General features: G+C 44.4%; 1 protein-coding gene across 4 annotated transcripts in view; it reads right to left on the reverse strand.

Annotated features, from left to right (window-relative positions):
• Window positions 1-4,245: 4,245 nt before the first annotated feature.
• FBN1 (fibrillin 1) overlaps window positions 4,246-22,174 on the reverse strand; it is a 224,955-nt gene continuing 207,026 nt past the window's right edge. For all 4 annotated transcript variants that reach the window (XM_027569942.2, XM_027569939.2, XM_027569940.2 and 1 more), the window contains 10 exons: window positions 21,353-21,478; window positions 20,564-20,770; window positions 18,795-18,920; window positions 18,468-18,590; window positions 15,494-15,610; window positions 15,100-15,228; window positions 14,270-14,389; window positions 9,489-9,720; window positions 6,761-6,935; window positions 4,246-5,546 (listed from right to left, as the gene is read on the reverse strand). In XM_027569942.2, coding sequence (XP_027425743.2) covers window positions 5,157-5,546; window positions 6,761-6,935; window positions 9,489-9,720; window positions 14,270-14,389; window positions 15,100-15,228; window positions 15,494-15,610; window positions 18,468-18,590; window positions 18,795-18,920; window positions 20,564-20,770; window positions 21,353-21,478 — 1,745 coding nt within the window. In that variant the 3' untranslated portion in view covers window positions 4,246-5,156. The remainder of the gene's footprint in view (window positions 5,547-6,760; window positions 6,936-9,488; window positions 9,721-14,269; window positions 14,390-15,099; window positions 15,229-15,493; window positions 15,611-18,467; window positions 18,591-18,794; window positions 18,921-20,563; window positions 20,771-21,352; window positions 21,479-22,174) is intronic.

Raw genomic sequence — 22,174 nt, forward strand, 5'->3', positions numbered from 1 at the left:
GGGTGTTGCTCACCTCTCCTGTCTTCACTGGGTTGCTGGAATAGCAGAGGGGAGCCTAGATCTTGAATCACAAATGGAATTTGTAGCTTGGTAGATTCCTATTTTGAATTCATATGCCGTGTTTGATTTCTTCTTCATTTGGCATGCACTGCGAATTGAGTACATGCTATGTTGTATGCAGGTGTGGGGGGTTTAGTCTCAGTTCTACGTCTGTAAGGTGAGAGGCTTTATTTTTTTTAAGTAGGCTCCACACCCAGCATGGAGCCCAACGTGGGGTTCCATCTCACAATCCTGAGACCAAGACCTGAGCTGAGATCAAAAGTTGGACACTTAACTGACTGAACCACCCAGGTGCCCCACGGTGAGAGACTTTCAGTAAGACACCTGAAATTGTGCACAAGGATAATTATCCAGGACTGAGGGGAGGTTCAGAGGGACATTGTTCACAAGTGCTTTTTAAACTAACGGTATTAGATTAAAATAAATAAATAAATTATATATATATATATATATATGATGGAAACGAGGCTCAGAGACATCAAGGAGTTCCCCTGGCCAAATAACTTAGAAAGGGAACTAAGATTTGAACACAGCTTCCTGATCTCAGATTTTCTGCAGTGTCCGGCCTCTGGACCAGGCACTCCTCAGGACCTCAGGTCTGAACTGCGATCTCGGTGAACCTTATAAGCCAAAGAAAGGTCAAGGCTCCGAACCAAGGATCACAGACCCTGGGAGAACAACTGGAGACTGAGAGCTCAGCCTGTAAGGAGAGCGGCGCGGGCTTCCCTGTTCCCTCCCGGTGGGAGTGAGGCCGGTGCGGGTGGGCGTGGCCGGAGCGGGAGTGATCCGGGCCGGTTTCCTGGAGGAGCTGGTTCTGCAGCAGACTCACTCCCAAGCTCAGCGCTGGCTGTGAATGACCCACAGGACAGCTGGCTACGGTCGAAGGAGTAGGAAGCAGCAGGCCTCCGGGGAGCTTGCAATCTTGCTTGAGGCACAGAATCACTGGAGTTGGATCAGGACACTGCCCCAGAGAGGTGCAGTGAAGACACTGAAGGATAATCTTGGTACCACCAAAGACAGAAAGGCCAGCCGCTGATCGTGCTGATCTCATGTGGTGACAAAAATACACAGCCTTTCGTGCTTTTGAAATTCTGATCTATCAAGGTCCCGTTAATCTTTCCCCACCTAGCAGAGCCGTTGGGCACCCCCCAGAGCAGAGCTCACCATGCAGACACAACCACACGGGCCTGTGACGGCTTTCTGACCATGGGATGTGTGATTATCACCAGGATGTTTTCAGTATCTCTACTTCCAAGAGAAGAAGGAGCGGAAACATTTATTCCTCCCAGGTTTGATTTAATTTCCTCCCAGAGAGAATTTTACCTTTGAAAGGAAACAGACCTCTTCCGATTTCTGCACCTCCCGGCTCAGCTGCAAGGAACAGCTCAGGCGGACTAGGGAAGGCTGGAGGGTGAGCCTCTCTCCTGAGTCTCGCTGCCTCCGCCTTGCTTTACTACCAACCTGAGCTACAGGTTCTTGAAATAGCCAGCTGGGAACCTGCTAACTGACACTACCACCAACCCATGAGGGGCAGAAGGGAGCAGAGAGAGGGTAATGCTGCATTTATTTACAAACCGGGAATAGTCACAGAGATCAAAGTAACAATGGACATTACTTTCTGTGGAAGAAAACAAGAGTGGACAGAATGCAGAGAGTTGAGCTAGCAGGAAATCAGACCCACTTACCTACTAGGACTTCATTCATTTAAAAAGAATGCACCTTCCACTGTCCGATAGTAAAAAAAGTGAAATTGACACCTGCTCGTAGAGGTCATGATTCAGGCTTGGCTCGAGGATGCAAAACAGCCCACGTCCTAAAAAGAGGCTTATGACTTTGTGTGCCAGAAAAACCATTTTGGATTCATTAGCAGTTAGCTGAAATAACAGATTTTGTGAAATTGCCAGGTCCTGTCAAATGTATGTCGGGTGTCAAATGTACAAGACCCTCATGTTTATACAGACATTTGTGAGAACGTCAGAACCTTTCATTGAGACCCAGACCTGTCAGTGAGCCCAGTCATGGATACACACGGAAATTTGCAAAATCCAATTCACAGCCTTCTTGTTTCTCTCTAACCCTAAACTCAGAGTACTGAGAACCCATTGGGTTTCAAAAACGTTTAATGAAGTAACTTGCTGCTGTTGCTTTTTTCTTTTTACCAAGTGTTATTTAAAATTGGCAAGGGGGAGCTAACTTTGTCTTCAGCTCTGTGTTCGAAAACTAATCCTCCCAGCAACAGCCTTCTAAGCATTTAAAAACAAGGTCCTTAAACCATGCAATAATGACACTTCCAAAATCTCTCTAATAACTACAGTTAAAATCAGAATAAAGTACATTCTGTGGACAAAGCGGTGATCTAAAAATCTCTGACAGTTTATAGGTATATAACTTTTAAGTATACTAATATAGTATCAACCTAATTATCCTTTATTTTGGCTCATCTGATTTACAAACATGATTTCTGAAGTTTAACAGTATTTGTAATGGCAATGTCCAAAGCAATTTTGGCTGGGTAAAGTGCTATTTGTTGAACAAAAATGTAGTTGTTTGTGCAAGTTTAAACATTTCACAAGGCCAGCTGAGTTCATGTCAACCCTACTTACAAAATAATTATTGGCAAATGAAATGGGCTTTGGGGGGGGTAGAGACAAGACGTTTTCAAGCTTCTGAGAGATTTACAAAACCAAGTTCGTCAACCACTGGAAGTAAAATTGAAAGGTCACAGACAAAAGGTACAGGTTTAAATCTCAGGATTCAAAAGGGTTCCAACAAGAGGAATATTTACAATGGAACAATGAGGAAAATGTTTTGTTACAGACAGAAACATGGAAAATATGCTGTTGAAAATTGTTGGCTCTGAAATAAATAAAATCCAGACTGAGACTATTAAAAATATCAAAGTGATCTACCATGTGCCAACTCTATATTCTTCTGTTGTTTGTTATAAAGAAAATCCATCATTGAACATAATGCAGTTCTGGTTAAGTTATCAAAGACATTTTCCGAATGCAAACTGTTGTTTACCATATGCTATATATTCTTCTCTAACAATTTTAGTACACTTCCATCACAGACCCACAGGCACAGAGTTAGAAGGAAATTTTGAGTCATATTTTAACTTCCTAACCAAGGTACGAATTGCTTCCAAAATTGTCATTCGATTCATTTCTATTTAGCACCTATTACAAGCAAGATTTTGTGGATGGCAAAATAAGAGACACAAAAAAATACTTCAAGATGTTCATGGCCTGTTAGGTAGAAGAAAGCACCCTTGTCCACTGGCTGCCATTATGCCTAGACTGGAACCCTCTAAAGAGTGACAGCTCACCACATCACAAGGAAATCCATCCCTCAGTGGGTAGCTTGACAGTTGGGAAGGTGTGTGGGTTAAACTGAACTTCATGGCAACTAACCTCAGTTTTGTCTTCTGGAATAAGATGGAACAGACCTGCTCCATCGTCTTTAGTGTAGCTTTTTGAAGTTGTTGAGGACTTCCCTTTGTCCTATATGGTTTCTTTCCCCTTCATGCCACAATTTTGTTTCACCTTTATTTTCACCACCCTTCACTTTACTGTCCTTGGGGATTCTAAGAATTATTTTATATCAATTCAGTGAGCTTAACTATTAAACATTCAATATTGCACTTAAAATAGCATATTCAAATTATGACAGTCAAAAAACAAGAGCTAGATAGCATTCAATGGGATTCAATTTGGGATTATCCTTTTGTAATTAGACTAGCACTGACTAACAACAGATGTTTAAAGGGGGAAAGGATGGAACACCTAAGGCTTGCCAACACTGTGTATTTGAAGGGAGAGGGCATGATAAATCTTTTATAATGAAACCCATGTGCTTCTAAGACAATGACCGAACTTGATATCTTAAAATACTTAAATCTAGTGGTCTAAAAGTCACAGGATTAATTAGGTCATGTTTTAGAAATGCGGCTACACTCTAAATTTCTTATTGGCGAGAAATAACTCTGCTGCCTTTAATGAACAGAACAAGGGACTAACTCAAATATGTTAATTTTTTGCTAGCGGTTATACGTACGCTTGGCACCTTTCGAAGCTGTAACTACCACACCCAGGATAATTTAAATTCAGGAAACTTTATTTAGCCTCCAGAATGCCCCCCCCCCCCAACAAATCCCACATCCATGCAAGAACACAAAGCCAAGGGTACACTAAAAAAAGAGAGACTGTTTTATTGTGACGTTTATGACATGGACCCCTTGTTGACAGGAATGACCGAGGGTAATCTTGGCATATTGCACAGATGTGATGAAGGATGCGCTGGTGATCCTCTGGCTGCTGAGGCTGGTTCTTGGTCCTCCCAGACCTCCATGCACGTGTGGGCCAGTCACAGAAATGTCCTTACCACTTGGTGTATACATTTAACAAGTCTTTGGTCTTAATAAGCACCATTACAAACCCTCACGTTAAGGGCATTATTATTCTAGTTTATAAATGTTTCAATGATAAAAAATAGCACGATTACAGTATACACACACTTAATTTACATGTAATGTATTATAACTCATAACTGAGATAAGCTACTGAACTAACTTTGGTTGATTGAAATTAATGAAGTATTTGAACTGAATACTTGCGATTTGGTTTCTAAGTTGTGTAAATATTACAGTGCATTTATAAATCTAGTTTGAGAATTTACTAGCACCAAATAGATATTATAATTGGCCAACCTAGTACTTGTATTTGGAGAAGCAAAGTTTAAAAATTGGAAAAAACAGAACAGTTCATCGATTGAAAGTACATTCCTGTACATCTGCTAGAAGGATGGCGTGTCAGCATGGATGGCTGACCCCCAATGAAAATACGTGTCCCAGTTTTCAAGAATCAACACATATGACAAGGTAGCTCAGCTACACAATGAGAAGCCTGAGAAAGTGGTTGTTTTGAACTAGGGTAGTCACCTGTACCTTGCTTTTTGTAATACAAGAATAGTGCTTATTTATAGAAATTTACTTGGTGAAAGATTGTACCTATGATATGAAGATTCTGACTGGGGGGGGAAATTCCGTTCTACCTATCTATCTTTGTTTTTTAATTATTTGGTCTCTGGATGGTGAATTAATGAAGCAAAATCTGAATTTTCATCTTCAGATTATCACCCAGTTCACCACTGAGGTAGTCTTTGTCATATTTATCTTCTAGCTGATTAAGTTCTTTCTTTTTATAAAGTGGAGTACTACTGATTTGTAATGAATAGGTTCCAGCCACTGGCTTCTTCTTGGTGAAGTGGAGGTAGCTGATCCCTTCCTTTTGGTTGATTTTAAAGAAGCCATTTTCATTTCCAGATTCGATCAAGTATTTGTTGTGGTTCGTCAGAGTCGTCAGGGCCGGGAGGAGCTCTAGGATTCGGACCTTGTTACTGATGTGGGAAATATTGAAAGCGAACACGGCTGTCTTCTCAGCGTCCCAACTTGCAAGACTCACATTGGTGTCTCTCTCAGGCTGGTCCTGGAAAGACACACGGCAATGTGTTAAGTCAAATGTAAGTATGCCACTTAGTTCTCATCTTAAAGAAAAAGTGACTCGAATCTCACACTAAGACCACCTTTGGCTCGTGTTGTATATACACTGTGTTGAGAATGCCTATTTTCACAAAACACGGTTTAAGTTGCAAATCTGTTCAAGTGGAACATGTTTATAATATTAAAAAAAATATATTAAAATGATGTCAAGATGGAAGTCAAGTAGCTGGAGGTCTTCTAATGTAGCGGTTCTCCAAGTGTGCTCCCCAGACCAGCAACATCGGCATCACCTGGGAAGCTGTCAGAAACAAATTCTCGGTGCCTCCTGAGACCTACTGAATCAGAAACCCTGGGGGTGTCTCCCAGCAATCCATCTTAAGTCCTCCAGATGATTCAGATGCATGCTCAAGGTCAAAAACCACTGTTTTCATAGGCTATTTTCTTCCCCTGGACTTATCTCATTTCCCAAACCACAGCGGATGGTTGCAGCACCGAAGCTAGGAAAGAACCAGTCTATTTCAATTTTGTTCACTGACGAAAAACCATCCCCTCTGAAGGACACGCCTATGAACCTACTTCCTGACTCTGATGATCTGCTAATATTCGATGCTTTTCACCTGGCTGCTTGCTGGCCTCTCTGGGACCACATGTGCCGGATTCTCCGGGCCTGGAGCCAGGGGTCTGGGTGAATCTCTGTGCATTTCTGAGTTGACTGAAAGGCTGCAGCAGCCGTAGGCAAAGAAAACCAGGCTGCTTGAGCTCCATGTTGTTTTTGTCTAGAATCCAAGTTCCCTCACACTCCACACGGCTCTTTTCAGTAGAGGAGCCTCTTTCAGAACTTGGCGTCCCCGTGGAGAGAGCGCTATGTCACTTCACTATTCTGCCTCTGCCCACTTGCTGTCCTGGACCTCAGACCTTTCCTTTCAGCAGACTTTGGGTGGGTGTTTGACTTTCTCTTTGGCGAGACAGAGGAAATGAGCAAGTATGTGAAAACCTTCGAATGGCCACTCCCTAAAAGCAGCAAGAAACTCCAGAGAGTCCCACAGACTCTTCTAAAATGCAGCCTGGAGCTCAGGGAATGTCTGGATTTTCCCCCCAGGGAGCTTGTTCACACTTTGGAACATCCTTGGAGGAAACCACAGGCATCTGGAAGGCCCTTCTGCTACAGGAGACATCAGGAGAAACCACCTTCTGACCCACCTCGGTGTTGGAGGCATCTGTTGCGTTTGCACTTCTCCGTTTCCTGCCCCGTTTGGGGTAGCCGTTGATCTTACACTCATAGCAAGCCTCCGGGGAGAGAGAATTGTCATCCATTTCGCTGCTGGCAGGTGGTTCTGGGCCTCCTCGGCCCATGCCGATTCCAGAAACACAGTGCCTGTGGAGGAAGCGGGGCACAGCCACTTTTCATTAGGCCTGGGAGATAAGGGAGGAGGTACAAGAATTCTGGTGAAGCATGGACCCCACCTGGTGACATGTAGCCATTGATTATTTGTCCATCAGGTGACTGGCTGGTTCTGAGAGCCACACTGAAGCCCTCTGGGTTTAGGCTCTGAGGCCCAGTTCCCGGGGTTGGTTGAATTTCTTTCTACTATCTCTCTGGGCCCTGTGTCGCATATTGATTCACCGCTTCCTTTCTGAACCCAACTATGGCAGGTGTTTTGCTGTACTTACACCGGGGAGGGGACATGGAGCGGATATGGGGGGGGGGGAAGGATGGGGGGGGGAGACCATGTGACTTGGGAGGTTAAAGGAAAATGTCTTCCGTTTATGAACCAGAAAGTGAGAAAGGTATGAGCCGCCACCATTGAGTTCCTTGCCCTCTTCTTGCCTCACCGACGCCACCCCCTGCCACCTCCCCTTCTGCCACCACAGTCACCAGCCTTCACCACTCCAGCTTCTGAGCGATTGCTCCTCTTATGTGACCACTCACTTTGGCCGAAGCTACTGAAGCTGTAAAGAAAGTTCTAGGTAGAACTGAAGTTGACTCAGAAACAAACTGTGAAGATGTGTAATGTATAAGATGCAAGCTTCGGAGCTTGCCCAACTGTGGGAAATTGTTTCAAGTCATTCAAAACCACTAGGGCCATTGGCTCTGACTCATGTGAGGCTGGATAAACAAACCCATGCCCAAGAGAGAACGAGTTCAGCTGTTTTTCTTTGCCTTTCAGTTATCAAAGCCAAGTTACAGAGGGAGGCTTGCATGTTTCACAAGTACCTTGTTTTGTTATTCTGCTTACTATTTCATAGGCCTCTTGGAATGTATTTACCAGGCTCCTCTTTCAAAATGTGTTGAAATATCTGAATGATCCTAAGAGCCTTTATTTTGGGGCAGGGTCCACTCTAGTGATTCACAGAGAAGCCCAAGCTGTTACAAATGGGTAGATTTCTACTAATGGGTCATAACGAAGACCAATTATTGATCTCTTTTTCTGTATTAGTTGGCCTATTTTTTATAACCCATTTTTCTTTATGCTCTTAAGATTCAAAATATAATGCCAATAAGCAGAATCTTTTTTGTGTGTTTTGCAGCCATTTAGGGGCTCCTACTATTTTCTGCAATCCCGCCAGAGCCCAGTACATTTCCTTTCCTCTTCCTCTATCTTGCAGCATGAAACATGCAGAAACAATACAATGGATGAAATGATGAATGCTCATCGTGTGTGTGTGTGTGTGTGTGTGTGTGCTTGTGTGTGTGTGTGCGTGCATGTGCATTTGCATGATGATTAAGTTGCTGGAAGGAAAACCCCAAATGTGTAGGTTTTGGTTCTTTTTTCAGAACTCCTTTCCAGTATTTTCATATCCCTGGAACACCACTTACAAGAAGTGTGACTACAAAGTCCCAGTGGCCAGAAGCCAGTTTGGAGTGTCACAATTTTTGCTGGGAAAATGGTTCTGGCATTCAACTTAAAAAGAATGAGTCTACCGAGAGCCAGATACAAACATCTGGGAATTTGTGTCCTATTGCTGGCGTTCCATGTGCTTCCCATGAAACATTCTTTTACCTTCAAGTCTACACAGATCCAAAATGAATGTTTGATGTTTGTGTGTTCAGAAATCAAAGGCCACTAAATTAATTTGATATATTTGATATATACAAGTATGTGTGTGTTATGGAATGTGTGATTTGTGGAGTGTGTCTATGTGTATGTGTGGTTGCATATGTGTGTATGTCTATTTCAGTGCTGTGTGTTCCTAATTAAAAAGGTGAAAATGGAAATTCTTAACAGGACAGACAAAGGTAGATGGACATCCAAGTCTAGATTAAGTCAGCAGCGAAAAAGACTCACATTTGAAAACTTACCACCAAACTTTCAAATTACTGAGTAAGATAGAAATACGTCTTGCCTTCCCCAACACTCACACCTACAATGTGGCGAAGTATTCTCCCTGGAGAATACAATAATTATTTTAAGTCCTGTTTCATGCTCTTTTGATAATTCTTAATGTAAACTTAAGTCTGAGGTGCAAAGTATACTTTGAAACCAGGTATCTTTGTGATTTATGCTAACATATAATGTTCTCTAATGAGAAGGCATCTTAAGTCAAGACTGAACCCTGCTTGCCCCAGGAGAAGGCTGGATCAGCGATGTGCAGTGTGAGTCCTGCCCTGGCCTGCGTCGGCGCCTGCGTCGGCCCCTGCGCTTCTGGAGAAATGAATCCATTTTCAACAAGGAGATCAAGAGAATGAGACAGAGAAAACCTGTATCGAGGTATTTACAATTAGTTTCATAGTCCATGAATTTGCAGAAATCTTGATGCCTCCTTTCAAATGAAACAGGCTAAAACCTTTGCCGACCTAACTGGAATGAACTCTATGACTCTGAAAGGACGGCTCTCCTCAACTCGATGGGTCAGTGGGAGGTGCATCCCCGTCATGAGGTCAGAAGCAAGAGAGCCTCCAACCACAAGCAGGGCCAGCAGTGCTTACCCTTGACCTATCCGGAAGTAACCAGGCGGACAGCCACACAGGTAGCCGCCCTCCGTGTTGGAGCACCCGTAGCTGCAGGGGGCCTGCGCAGAGCCACACTCGTTGATGTCTTGGCACCCTCCGCTGAACTGTTCGTACTGGAAGCCGGCAGGGCACATGCACTTGTAGCTGCCCAGGGTGTTGTGACAGGAGGCTCCTCCACAAATGTGTGCGCTGAGGCATTCGTTTTCATCTGCAGGGAAAACCAGAACACACCGCATGTGGGACACTGGCCGGGCGTTTCCACCGGGCCCTGCCAGCCAGCTGGCCCTCTGCTGGCACTGGGGAAGGCCGAGGTGGCTGGGGTGGGGAGAGGGACGAGAGAGGGAGCGAGAGAGCAAGCGCGAGCACGCTGTGGAAATGGATGTGGCCTCTTGCCACGTGGTGAGCAAACGTGGTCGATGAGGTCAAACGCACCAGGTGGAGTGCATTAGAGGATGGCATTCGGAGGACCGACAGATTCCAGGTCTCATCTGAAGCCAACACTAGTATGTTCCATGCCGCATGAGCCTCCTGTGAAGCACGCGGGGCTGGTTCCCAGCTAAGCTTCAAGGTTCAGGCCAGGAGGGAAGGAGTCCTGCAGTTCTCTGTGAGCGGGACAACAGTCTCAAAGCAGGGAGCAACCGTGCTCCCGGAGGCTGCTTTCCCAGTCCTCCTCTTTCAAGATGTGCAGGGCTGGCAAGGGCTGCCATCCTGCAGGAAGTGTCTGCCCCACTTGCACTTCCTTTTCAAAAAATCTGCAAAAGCCCCCAGGTGCTTGTCCTGGGGATGAATAGTGCTTTCTGGTATGTCTGCTCCCATCTCTGGATGGGCCCCCCCTTATCCAAACCAGCCTCCTGCCCAGAGTGTCTGGGCCGTGTCTAAAGCAAAGTATGGCTGGAAGAGATTCAGTGCAGACTTCACAAGCAATAATTGGAAAAAACCCACAATAGAGACAGATGCTGCAGGACTGGCTACCCACAGGGACCTGCCAAGTCTGACAGTAAAAAGCAGGAAAAAGAAATCTAACTTTAAAAAATCAACTTGAGGGAGAAAACCTTGAGTATCTCACTATTTCTAATTTATACCTTTTTGAAATCTCGAGTTTATTTTTGTAGGCCTGCCTTTGTAGGGCAGGCTGGAAGCTTGCTGGTAAAACTTTCCTTAATCGCTGTAGCCCACTTTCAGGCGTATGTTCATTTGAATGCACACAGATTGGCCTTGGCCTCACTGAGCAAACGCTTCCAACGCAAGGGAGGAGGGGAAATGTAACTGACGTTTATTAGATGCCCGTTGCGTGACAGAGTGCGAGGTGCTTCACGTTCCTTTACTTGACCTTCCCAACAATCACAGGCAGTAGGTGTTCTAATCCCTGCTTTACAGATGATGAAAGCAAGGCTCTGAGAACCCCTCTGAGATCTCCCAGCAGCAGGGCAGAGATGCACGCCCAGAGCTGTCTGATTGCAGAAGCCGCGTGCTTCCCTTCATGCTAGTGTCTCTCGAGACTCAGAGCCATTTAAACTGGTATTTCCTTTGTCTTTGAGTTGGTTTCACCTTTTTAGATTCCTTTATCAAAAACAGAACTGTTTCTAAGAACAAAATGTCTGTATTTATTTATTTATATTTTTTTAAGGAGGCTCCACGCCCAGCATGGAGCCCAATGCGGGGCTTGAACTCACAACCCTGACATCAAGACCTGAGTTAATATCAAGAGTCAGACGCTTAACCGAGTGAGCCATCCAGGCGCCCTGAAAAGATTTGTTCTAAAATTAGAAAACCTGGTAGGTAAAAATGGTGGGAGCAGGGTGCTTGCATATGTATAATATCCTCCCTTCCTCCCTTCTCTCTCCCTCTCCTCTTTCTTTCCTGTGTGGAAGGAACAGATACACAATAAGAAAGCCATTTGCTGAGCTGCCTGCTATAGCTCAGTGCCTAGCTACAGGTTTGTTTGAGGATTCTTTATATCCAAGGACTCTCAAGTATCCACCCAAGGTCATTTAGGAGTCAAGGTTCCTACAAGGGAAATAATTAAATGTGCCATTGTCTTTGTTCTTTCCCCCTTACTTTAAATCAGAGATGAAGTGTGCAATAGATACCAATGGAGACCATGGGCACCAAAGAGTGACTGAGGAACCGAGGGCAATTACTTTGGTGGAAAAACTATCCCTGGACTGGATGTCTTCTCCTTGTCCTTCCATGTCTATCTCCAGACTTTACACCTGCTCTCAGCTCCCAGAGGCTGACCTGCATGGAGCATCAACAGGCTCCTCTCCTTCGTCCTGTGCTTTTGGGTTGGGCTTAGCCATTGGTTTCCTGATAGGACTCTGATAGATAAAATCTCTAAGGCCCATGTCTGTATATGAAGGACAGGACCCATCAATATAAAACTTAGATTTATTCTGTATTGTTCCAAAGGACAGAAACAGGTTAGAAGTAGCGGGAGGAACAGTTCATTTTCTATGAAAAAAAATATTTCCAAGAATTAAGGTTTTCTATACATGAATTGGGCTATCTTGCAAGAAAGTGAATGCCCTTCTAGATGGTATTCAAGTCAAACTTGGACAACCCGGGAGGTTGGGGAAGGATTTATATTTTAGGAATGAGGTCAGACTAGATAATCTCTAAGGCTCTTTCTAGATTTGAGCATCTATGTATGTTACTATAAATATCCATCCCAGTCAAGAACTCTCTCCTCCCCTTTCACATTCTTTTCTATTTTACTTCACTTTCTTTTTTTTTTAACTCCCTGAGAATCTAACAAAGTTTAAATTAAACTTGCTTATCTATGTTAGAGAGCTAGGGTCAAGCAGAACAGGGATTAAGATAAGAAATTGGCAAATATTCAATATTTACAGCTGGAAAAGAGGCTCTGTACGCACCCTGTTCATCAGTATACAAACACGGTTTGTTTCCCATGCTTTGCACTCTCCTGACCTTCTTCATCCTGTGCCCTCTGGAGCAAATGGCTCCAACGGCAATTTTTATGTACTCCAAAGTCTTTGTTTTACTCTCAGTCAGTACTCAAAATTGGGGAGGGTTTTGTCATTTTTATAAAGAGAGACATTTTAATTTTATTGAAACAGCCTTAGATTCTCCAAAAAAGCCTCCTTAAACTTAGACTGAAACCTATCCACTCTGTCCTCTAAAATCAAAGGTGGCAGCCTTAGGCTTGCATAGTGTGTGTCAGCCATGCTGTGAAGGGAGAACGGCTAGGAGAATTCCAAAATGTAGGGTGGGCTTTCTTTTATAAATTTTCTCTAGGTCAACGTGGCTCAACTCCAACTGCAGCTGCAGGCTTGACATATTCCACAAAACAATGAGATCCAGTGGCCCCTGACCCCAAACCCATCCATCTTCTAAGAGTGAAATTCTGGCTGCCCAGGAGTAAGGATCCAGAGAGGGCTGGTCCAAATGATCTGCTCTTCTCTGCCTGGCTCCGGGGAAAGCCATTCTGGCCCAAGGCAATGCTCATTCTGGATAGCTATAATTCTTAAGAATTATGAGCCCAGTTTGGGCTCGTATCTTTTGGGCATTGAAACCCTCCAAACCTCTTCCAACTTCTTAATTTATTCTAGAACTCCCAGCCAGGAGATGATCTTCACGGGGCCAAAGTAGAATCTCCAGGCAACGAAGACATGACCTGCCCATCTCCACTATCCCGGGACTGAAGGTAGGAAGAGGAGAGGAGAGGAGGGTTGGTCAGCAAGTGGTGTAGTCTGAACTCTTCCAGCACTGGCGTCCGTTTAGCCAACCCTACTCACCCCTCCAAAACTGTGTCTTGAAAAGAATCAAGCCAAATGAGAGAGATGCAGTTTGGATAAATGAAAACACACCAAATGTATCTTCATTTGGAGTAAAGTGGAGCAGCACCCGGGAGACAGTAATCCTTGCATCTTTGCTAAGGAGGCCTCTGTACCCAAGAGTGTGGCAGCTAGAACAGGTCACCTGCATACCACGTTTTCCGCGGTGCTGCATAGATACTTGACGAATGAAAAAAAAAAATGAGTGAACTCAACACTTGAAAGGCAGCCCTAAATCAGGAAGTTAAGAGCCTGAGGTTCTAGCTCCAGGCGTTTTACAAAGGAACCGGGTTAAGGACAGATTACTTTTCCTCCTTGGGCTTTCAGGTCTTTCTGGTAAAACCAAAAGCTTGGGCCAGATGGATCTGGGGTCCCACTAAACTCAGTGTTTGAATTCTCTGATATGCATTTAGAGTTACTTTCCCATGACATTATGGAATCGAAAATGACATAATTTCCGTTTAATGAATCTGTGGGTCTCCCTTAATTTTCAAAAGAATTTAGCAACCTGAAAAAACTTGCCACGCCTGCTGCCTACACTCTGCCCTAAGAGATGCGTAGAGCTGAATGGAACCACTTCTGTGTCTGCAGGCCAAAAGTTCCTTTTCAGTGAGCGGTAGGATTTTGTTGGCCCTCCTGCGAACAGAACTCCAGCGTGGGCCAATGACGACATGCAGCCGAAGAGCGGGGTTGGGGGAGGGGGGATGCAGAGAGTGAAGGAATTCTAAGGGCATTTCATTTCCGATATTTTCAAAGTATCCTTTATCGTTATATTTTTTTTCTCGCTTTGCTGTTTTGCAAAGGCTATATAACTTTCCTCTGGTTTCAACCAGGTTAGGGTGATTTTAAAGGACTCTTCGTTGATCTAATGACAAGTGTAAACTTTTTAGAAAGAAAGCACTATTTGGACTCGGGGGTGACAGCAGCGGTGTGTTGTCATTGTGCCCAGGAAAGACTACTTACCCACACACTGGTTCCACTGGTAGTGCTGGAGGTAGCCCTGTGGGCAGCTGCACCGATAGCCCCCGATGATGTTCTGGCAGCCGTGCTGGCAACGGTGGTTCCCTTCGCACTCGTCCACATCTGGGAAGGGGGGGAGGGGTAATTTTAGCAAGGCAACTGACCCCCCACCCTAAAAAATTATTCTACCACCAAAACGTCAAAAATACGTGCCCTGGAGCTTTTGAGAAGCCCAAGGAGGAAAACATTCAGACATTCCTGCTAATGCCTACAAATGGAAATGACGAAGAAATTAAGGTAAGGCCCAAGAGCATTCTATGGGATAGCTGTGGGAAGTGTTTGTATTTGCTCATTTGTGCCAGGATCAGAAACTAAAAGATGTCAATACAGAAAGGAAATCCTAAAAAAAAATAATTTAGAATTTTAATTACATATTATCAGAAGAGTTATTCTTCATATATTTAATCCACATTAAGGGAATCCTTTTAGGACTCTGGACCCAGTGACTAGAATATGAATGAATCAAATGCAGGAACCGAGCTATTTTTCTTGACTAGTTCATGCCCTAGTAGGTTACACTACTTAGCAGAAAAAGCCTTGAGATATGGAGGGAAGGCACATGTTATAGACCTGGTCAAGCATGAGACCAAAGATGGATCTCTAAGGTATGATATCTGTGCCAACCCAGCAAAATATTTCCCATCTTCAGTTGCTCAGTTCTCCCTGTGCTCAATTCTGAGATCTCATAGAGGAGGAGAATGAAGAGTTTGAAAGTCACCCAGGCTGCCTCCGCCAGGGCCCAGCAGCTACATCAAGCTGAGGACCCTACCCACCTTCACAACTGGCGCCACTCTGATCGAGCGAGAACCCCCGTTGGCATTCACAGGTGAAGCTCCCAGGAGTATTCTGGCAAATACCCTTAGACCCACATAAGTTGATATCAGAAGTGCATTCGTTGTTATCTAGAAGAAGCGGTGAGGGAAAAGAATTAAAATCCACTGAAGCTCTCTTTGTGTTGTTTAAAAGGAAGACAGGGGGAGGATTCACTCAGAAAAGGCCAAATAAGGCCAATAACTTTTCACATACAGGTGCGTGCGCGCACACACACGTACTCACATATTCTTTTTTGACTTGTTTATCTTCTTACTCCAATAGCAGAGGAACTAGAAAACAACTCGTCAAAGGGATAGGTGCATTTCTGGTAGGGTACTCCCCTGTCCCACTTACCGATGCAGGCAGTATGGTGCTGCGTAAATCCGGGAGGACATTTACACGTGAAGCTGCCAATGGTGTTCACACACAGGAACTGGCAGTTGTGTTGTTTGGTGGCACACTCGTCAAGATCTGTGAAAAATGTAGGATGAGGATCGGGGTTGAACTGACCTGTACGTCTCAAATAACCGTGGCCAGAAGAGCCACGCGGCACATGGCTAGGAAGAACCCGGGAGGTAAGGGTTTGGAAGATGAAATGTGCTCTCCGTGGAGACCAAAAAATGTAGCTCTTTGGGGATCCAAGGAAATCCCAATTCCCTTTCGCTAGAGGAATGTAGGAATTTCTCAACAAAGGCATTTCAAATAAATTGTGACATTTTAAATAAACTATAAAATGAAGTAAAAGATTAGGGATTCTCATAATTTTCCAAAGCAATGAAAAGATCTCTTCAAGTTGAAATGCAAAAAGAAATGTTGAGGCTGGAAATTAATTTGCTTAGTTTTTTTTTTTTTTTTTTTCCCTTTTACGTTCACGGTTTTGAATCTGCTCAAATGAGGTGTTCAACCAAACCAAATCCAACCAAACGGATTTCTTTTCTTAGAGTGTCTCCTTTGGTTAAAATGCAACTGAGCAATCCAGAAGGAAACAAAGGGAAGAAAAAAAAACCTCACTCTGATACGCTAAGAGCACATTTAAAAACTGCCTACAGTATTTATCCCACATTGTTTTCCGTATCTCGATAAAATCCTCCACTTTGACCAGGCTTCTTTCCTCATTGCCGGAACTTCCAGGCTCCTTCTCAACTACATTGCTATTTAAAGACCTCAAGAGATACGAAGTATGTTCCAGCTTTTAGTTGAATTTTAACAACAACAACAAATCACGGTGTATCCAGGAACCAATCTACCTTCCTTCTTCCCTCCCTCTTTCCCTTGCTTCCTCGCAGCCTTGTCTGGTTACTGCACGCAGAGCTGTGCTCGAAGCTGCAGAGGAGTGCCAGTTGCTGGCTAGAGTAACACCTGGCGTGGACCTCAACCAAAAGAACTCCCCCAAGCCCCCATATTTCTCCCAGTGCTGACTTCTCTTAAAATGTAGCCAACCCCACCACGTTCTTTCCACCACTGCGGGGCCTGCTGTTCCTGCTTTACTGGTTTCTGCATGATTGGCGGCTCTGCGCCTCCTGCCAGTGGGGTGGCCTCCCCTCTCTCTGACCCAAGGGGCCCTGCTAGAGCACCGTCCCATGGTTGCTGAAGCTTACCTGCACACAGGTGAGGGAGACAGCTCCGCGGTTTCTTACACTGTTTTCTAACAGCAACACTTGCTGTTCTCACCTCCAAGAACATCTTATCTCCCCTTCTCCCCTCTTATCTGGATCCTACCCGGCTCTCATGGGGGAAGTGCTGGTCCCACATCTCCCCCCCCGACCCCACCCTCCGGGCTATCCTTTGAGCTTCTTTCCTGTCAGTTTCAGTAGTATATGTATCTGCACCACTGGGTTTGATCTTTAGTCCTACATGCCAAGTATGTGGAAGAATCTAGACCTCATGAGAACAACATGAGCAAGGGACTTAGGTTGTGAGGGGATCTGTAAGAATCCCGCTGCTGCTCTGCCCACTCCTGAAACCATAAAGAGAGCATCACTGGTGCGTTCGATACATTGTAAAAAAAAAAAAACAAACAGTTACCACTATACATTTACTTTCCATTTTTCATCTCTTAATTGCTAGACATTTTTGAGGATTTTCTGCCCCCACAGGCTGGAAAAATGCTGTAAATTTGTTTTGCTTGGGGCAGATAATATACACAATGAGAGATTTTCTAATTTGGTTCTCTATTTACATGAATAAGTTTATGGCTCTGAGTTATAGCCTCACACTGCCCAGAGCTCACTGTGATCCACAGATGGAGAATAAGTTCTGTGTTTGAGAAGAACAAAGCTGTAAACAATTCTTTTATTGAGCTAGAATTTTTAAGTAGGTCTCTCAACTTCCTCTCCCCAAATTACAGGATTATATAGGATTTGTGCTGCATAGGAAAACCTCAGGCATTGTTCATTCTGCCATCCTATGTTACAAGTCTCTTAACTCTCTCCTTCCAGCAGACACAAGAAGGGGGTTGAGGGTCCTACTTCCCTCTGCTCTCCACTTCCTCTCTACCTCACCATTCAACTTCGCTTACTTTCCTTTTACGCTGTCAAGGCTTCACAGTAGAAACGCTCTAACCCTTGTTCTGCCCTCTGGTCTCCACATCCTTCTCTAAATCCCTCCTTTTAAAAATTACCCTTAAGTTTGATTTACCTGTGCTATTCACTCAATCTGTGAAGTTCTTACTGTTGAGGAAGATGTTTCTAGGAGTAAATTTACACCAACAGAATTTTGCAAAGGATAACCTCTGGTTGAAGATGGATTTCTGCATAGAGTTCTGCTGTTTAATTCTTTGTGATATTTATGGCTCAGATAAGGTCATGGAGGGCAGGAATGGCCCTCTTTAGCAGAACAAAAACCTAGACGAAGTGTTTACTTAATTAGGCATAGTGCGTTCTAGGCACCAATTAATCTGAGGCAGGACAATGCCAGAGACCTGGGCTCTATAGTTGTTGAATAGCTTGACTACATCAATAGAATAAATAGAAAGCAGAAAGGAAGTAGTCAATTAGTATCTGTACCCACCTGAGCCTTAGACGTCTGGCCCCACAGTCTCTGAGACCCTCATGGGCAGCACCCATGGACGCCCAAGGGGCAGGCATCGAGAATGGCTCCTGCTGCCACTGCACACCCTCCCACCCCACCCCCCGCCGCAATCTCCCTGGCCTCAGCCTCCAGCCATCCACCACAGGAAGTAGGTGGCAGGGAGATCCCAGGGAGGCATTAACCCCAGGGAAGCACTTCTTGCCTGTGGAGAGCTTGCCTATGGATTTCTCAAATGCACAGGGAATGCAACAATGTGCCCAGGAGGGAGGTGAATGGGTGCAGGCAAATTCTACTTTACCTTTGCAGCTCCTTCCATCCTCCTGCAGAATGTAGCCTTTCGGGCAAGAACACTGGAAACTCCCTTCTGTGTTTTTGCAGATAAAATTGCAGGGTTTGGGGGCCTGGTTGCACTCATTCAGATCTATGATCAAAAAGATACTGTGTGACTGTCCATCTAAAATGATGCTCAGTACCCACAGGGTCTAACAAAGAACTTCATTGTCTTAGGTTTTCCTATGAAATTATAGAAGCTTTCTAGATGTTTGGTTTGAGGATTTTTTATTTTTTCCCATAATGTACAATTTCCACTCGGAATAAACCTGGACACAAAAAACAGAGCACTTACCTACACAGGAAGTTCCAGTTATATCTGGAGTATAGCCATTTTTACATAGGCAATGATAGGATCCTCTGTCGTTGACACACTCCCCGTTTCGACAAACGTCATGAATAACCTTGCATTCATCAATATCTGTTAATTTAACAGAGATTAAAATAAGAAAGATGTTATAAAATGGGCAACATCAATATGTAGGGGTGGCCTTACTGTAAATACTAATAAATTATGTTACTATCTCATGCACCTAAGAAATTAAACCAAAGGGATGACAGCATCCACTTCATAGGTAATGGTAATTATCCTGAAAGGCAAATGAATAACTGCACCGGACGACAATATAATAACCCATCAGGCCAGGGGAACACTTTAAAGATAATCGGTTTTCTAAATGTATAGTTTTTCCCCTCTGGGTCCATGGGCACCGGTCTCATCCAGACATACTCAGCTCCTTGCTCTACCTCATGCCATCAAGCTTGCCTCCTACTGACATCTCATAAATGGTGCACAGCAGTAGGATTTTTTGACAAGAAAATCCCATCTTTTTTCTAATAGTGCATGTCCGAAATAAGGAGGAAGGTTTCCCTCCATTATTTTTGCCGTATTTAAAGCTAATCCTGAAAAATCTCAAGCTGCATAATATTGGGGAAATGGGACCAAACTTCCTTTGGTGAGGGAAGCACTAGGGCTCTGGGGTGGATCCCTGGGCGGGGTTTTTGCAGCCTGATAAGGAAGAGAGAGCCTTATTCACAGCTCCACCGCAGGGAGAAAGATCTGGTCGCTATGCACTGTTGAGCACTGAAGCAGCTGTCCTTCCACATCGTGACCCATCTATCTCCTTACTGCTCAGTGTGGTGCCAATACCAAATGAGTTCTTAGCCTTCGATTGCCAAACGATCATTTTATTCCAACAGATGTTATTTATCCTAATTCTTTCGAGTTTCCTCTGAAATGCAATTTTGCCTGCCCTCCCTGGTCTCGAGAAGCGAGTCTTTTCCACCATCTCATTTTCTCATCCTTGGAAGAAACATCAGTTGCTTTCAGGTCACCCCGTCTAATCCAGTTCTGTGTCTTCCCACATCCAGTTCTGTGATTCTACCTTTAGCCACATCTTTCCAACATCCACATAAACCCTGCTTACTCTCCTTCCTCCCCTCTCCCTTCTGATTCCTTCCCAAGGAGCTGGAGAAGTCTCTCTCCCTTCTCGTTTACGAGGCTGGAAACAAGTGCAGCTGCTGCTGAGGATCACAGGCCCGGAGCTTCTCTGGAGCGGCCTCACACGCTGCGACAGCCTCCCCAAGTCTCCCAGGTGAAAGCAGCCGGTGCTTTTCCAGAGGCAAATGGGTTTTAATTGCCAGAATATCAGCATCGTCTATACTTCCTTCATGCAGCATATTTCAGCCAATTTTACAAGTTAAAATGCTTATCGGTGGACTAGTCTAGGAATTTAGGGATCATTTATGCCATGGTTTTTCTAACAAATTGACACTCTGAGTAACCAATAACTGACAACAAGCTTCTGTTTAAAAATTTGGGGACTCCTTGTGATGCAGAGGCAGGAACCCAAGCACACACAGCTTTGGCAACCTGGCCTTGAACATCTAAAATACCATAATAAAGGGTTTCGGTTGACATAAAGCATGCACTCAGCCTAAGCCCATACTGCAGATTCCGTACTCTCAACTGTTTTTCATAAAACAAGCAGATTCCCTGCAAGTATTTTTGGACCATAAGTGTTACCTGCTCCACTGGTCATAAGTCAGAACGCAAGGAAGTACCTGCTCCATTGGTCATAAATCCTCGGCCATGGGGGCAGAGTTTTTTGAAGGCCACAGTGCCCTGGAAGGGGCAGATCTCACAGTGGGGGCCCCAGCCTCTTCCTCCATCACAGCAGCATTCTGACTTGGTGACAGGGTTCCTGTTGCTCGAGCCGATCTGACACATGTTTTGGAGCACCTCCGTGAAGCAGTACCCTTCCCGGTTGTCTGGAAGGGACATTATATCGCAAAGGGGACTTGAGGGAATTTGATGAGCATGACAAAGTATATTAAGAATGTGGTCAAATATAAAACCCAAAAAGGATGTAAACACTTTACCCTGGGTGAGGAGAAGCGAGAAGGGAAAGCTGGAAACAGCAGTAAGAGAGAAAGGATGACGTCTGAGGGAAACAAGACAAGAAATTCATTAAGTGGCCCACGTAAGGTGACAACTCTCTCTGCTCCCTGAAATATGGAGAGGTGGTCATGCTATCGAGAGAGAGGAGCAGAAAAACACACGGAAACAGATCCTCAGCACCAAGGGCTTCAAAAGGCAGCAGAGAAAGAAATTCCAAACCAGTGATTCATTGATACACTTAGCAAAGGAAGAATTCAGCTGCGGGGTGGTGCTGAGCCCCATGGACAAATCACAGTCATTAGTCCCTTCCAAAATAGGAACGTGCCTCAAATTTTAACCATTTCTATTATTTCAGATGAGAGATCAGGGTGCCAAGCGTCCCAGTGTGAAGGGGGGCGGGGGGGGGGGGGGAAGTGTGTGGGCTGCGAAAGCATCCGGTCGTCTGCACTCACCAAGGCACTCGTCCTGAGCCGGGCTGGCGGTGAAGCCGGCATTGCACTCGCAAGTGTAGCTGCCCCGTGTGTTGAGGCAGCGCCCATTCTCACAGATGCCTGGCTTGGTCTGACACTCATTCTCATCTGTGGGGTTTCGTGGAAAGAGCAAACACAAGAGCAGTCATGCCACCCCTTCGCGCAAGGATGGAGTCTTTCTTTTTTTTAGTTCGCGAATAGGTAACCGTCTCCCGTGGTTCCCAATTCAAAAGATATAAGAGTATTCCTCAAAAGTGCCCCTTCCTCCCTTCTTCCTCAGTCACCAGACTCCCGTCCTGGGAGGCAACCCTGTGTTACTGCCAGTTTCTCACGTATCCTAGAAATGGATTTGGCACATACAAGCAAATGTGTGTGTGTGTGTGTGTGTGTGTGTGTGTGTACACCTCTGTCCTTTAAAAAACATACTTGATGGTATTTTGATATACTTAAATGTAGATGACTGCAATTTAGGTACACATACACTTTCCCACTTGATAAAATTACAATTTTCTATATCTGTCCATAAAAAGTATTCCCAAAGGATTATTTCAAGTGAAGGGGAAAAAAAAAGATCACACATTAGAGAAATGTTATAATACTTCATCAGAATAATGTCTGCGATGGGTCAGTTTTGACCTGAGAATTGGTCTATACCTAATCTTCCAGTTCAACATAGATTACATTTATTGTAATACTTTAACAATATTATCGAGAAATAATCATAATCCAGTCTCTCAGGTTTAAAAAAAAAGCATTAAGACAAACTGGAGATTCTTAGAATTATCTGATGATTTTTTAACAGAT

The sequence above is a fragment of the Zalophus californianus genome, chromosome 6 (assembly GCF_009762305.2).
Source record: "Zalophus californianus isolate mZalCal1 chromosome 6, mZalCal1.pri.v2, whole genome shotgun sequence".
Classification (NCBI taxonomy): Eukaryota; Metazoa; Chordata; class Mammalia; order Carnivora; family Otariidae; genus Zalophus; species Zalophus californianus.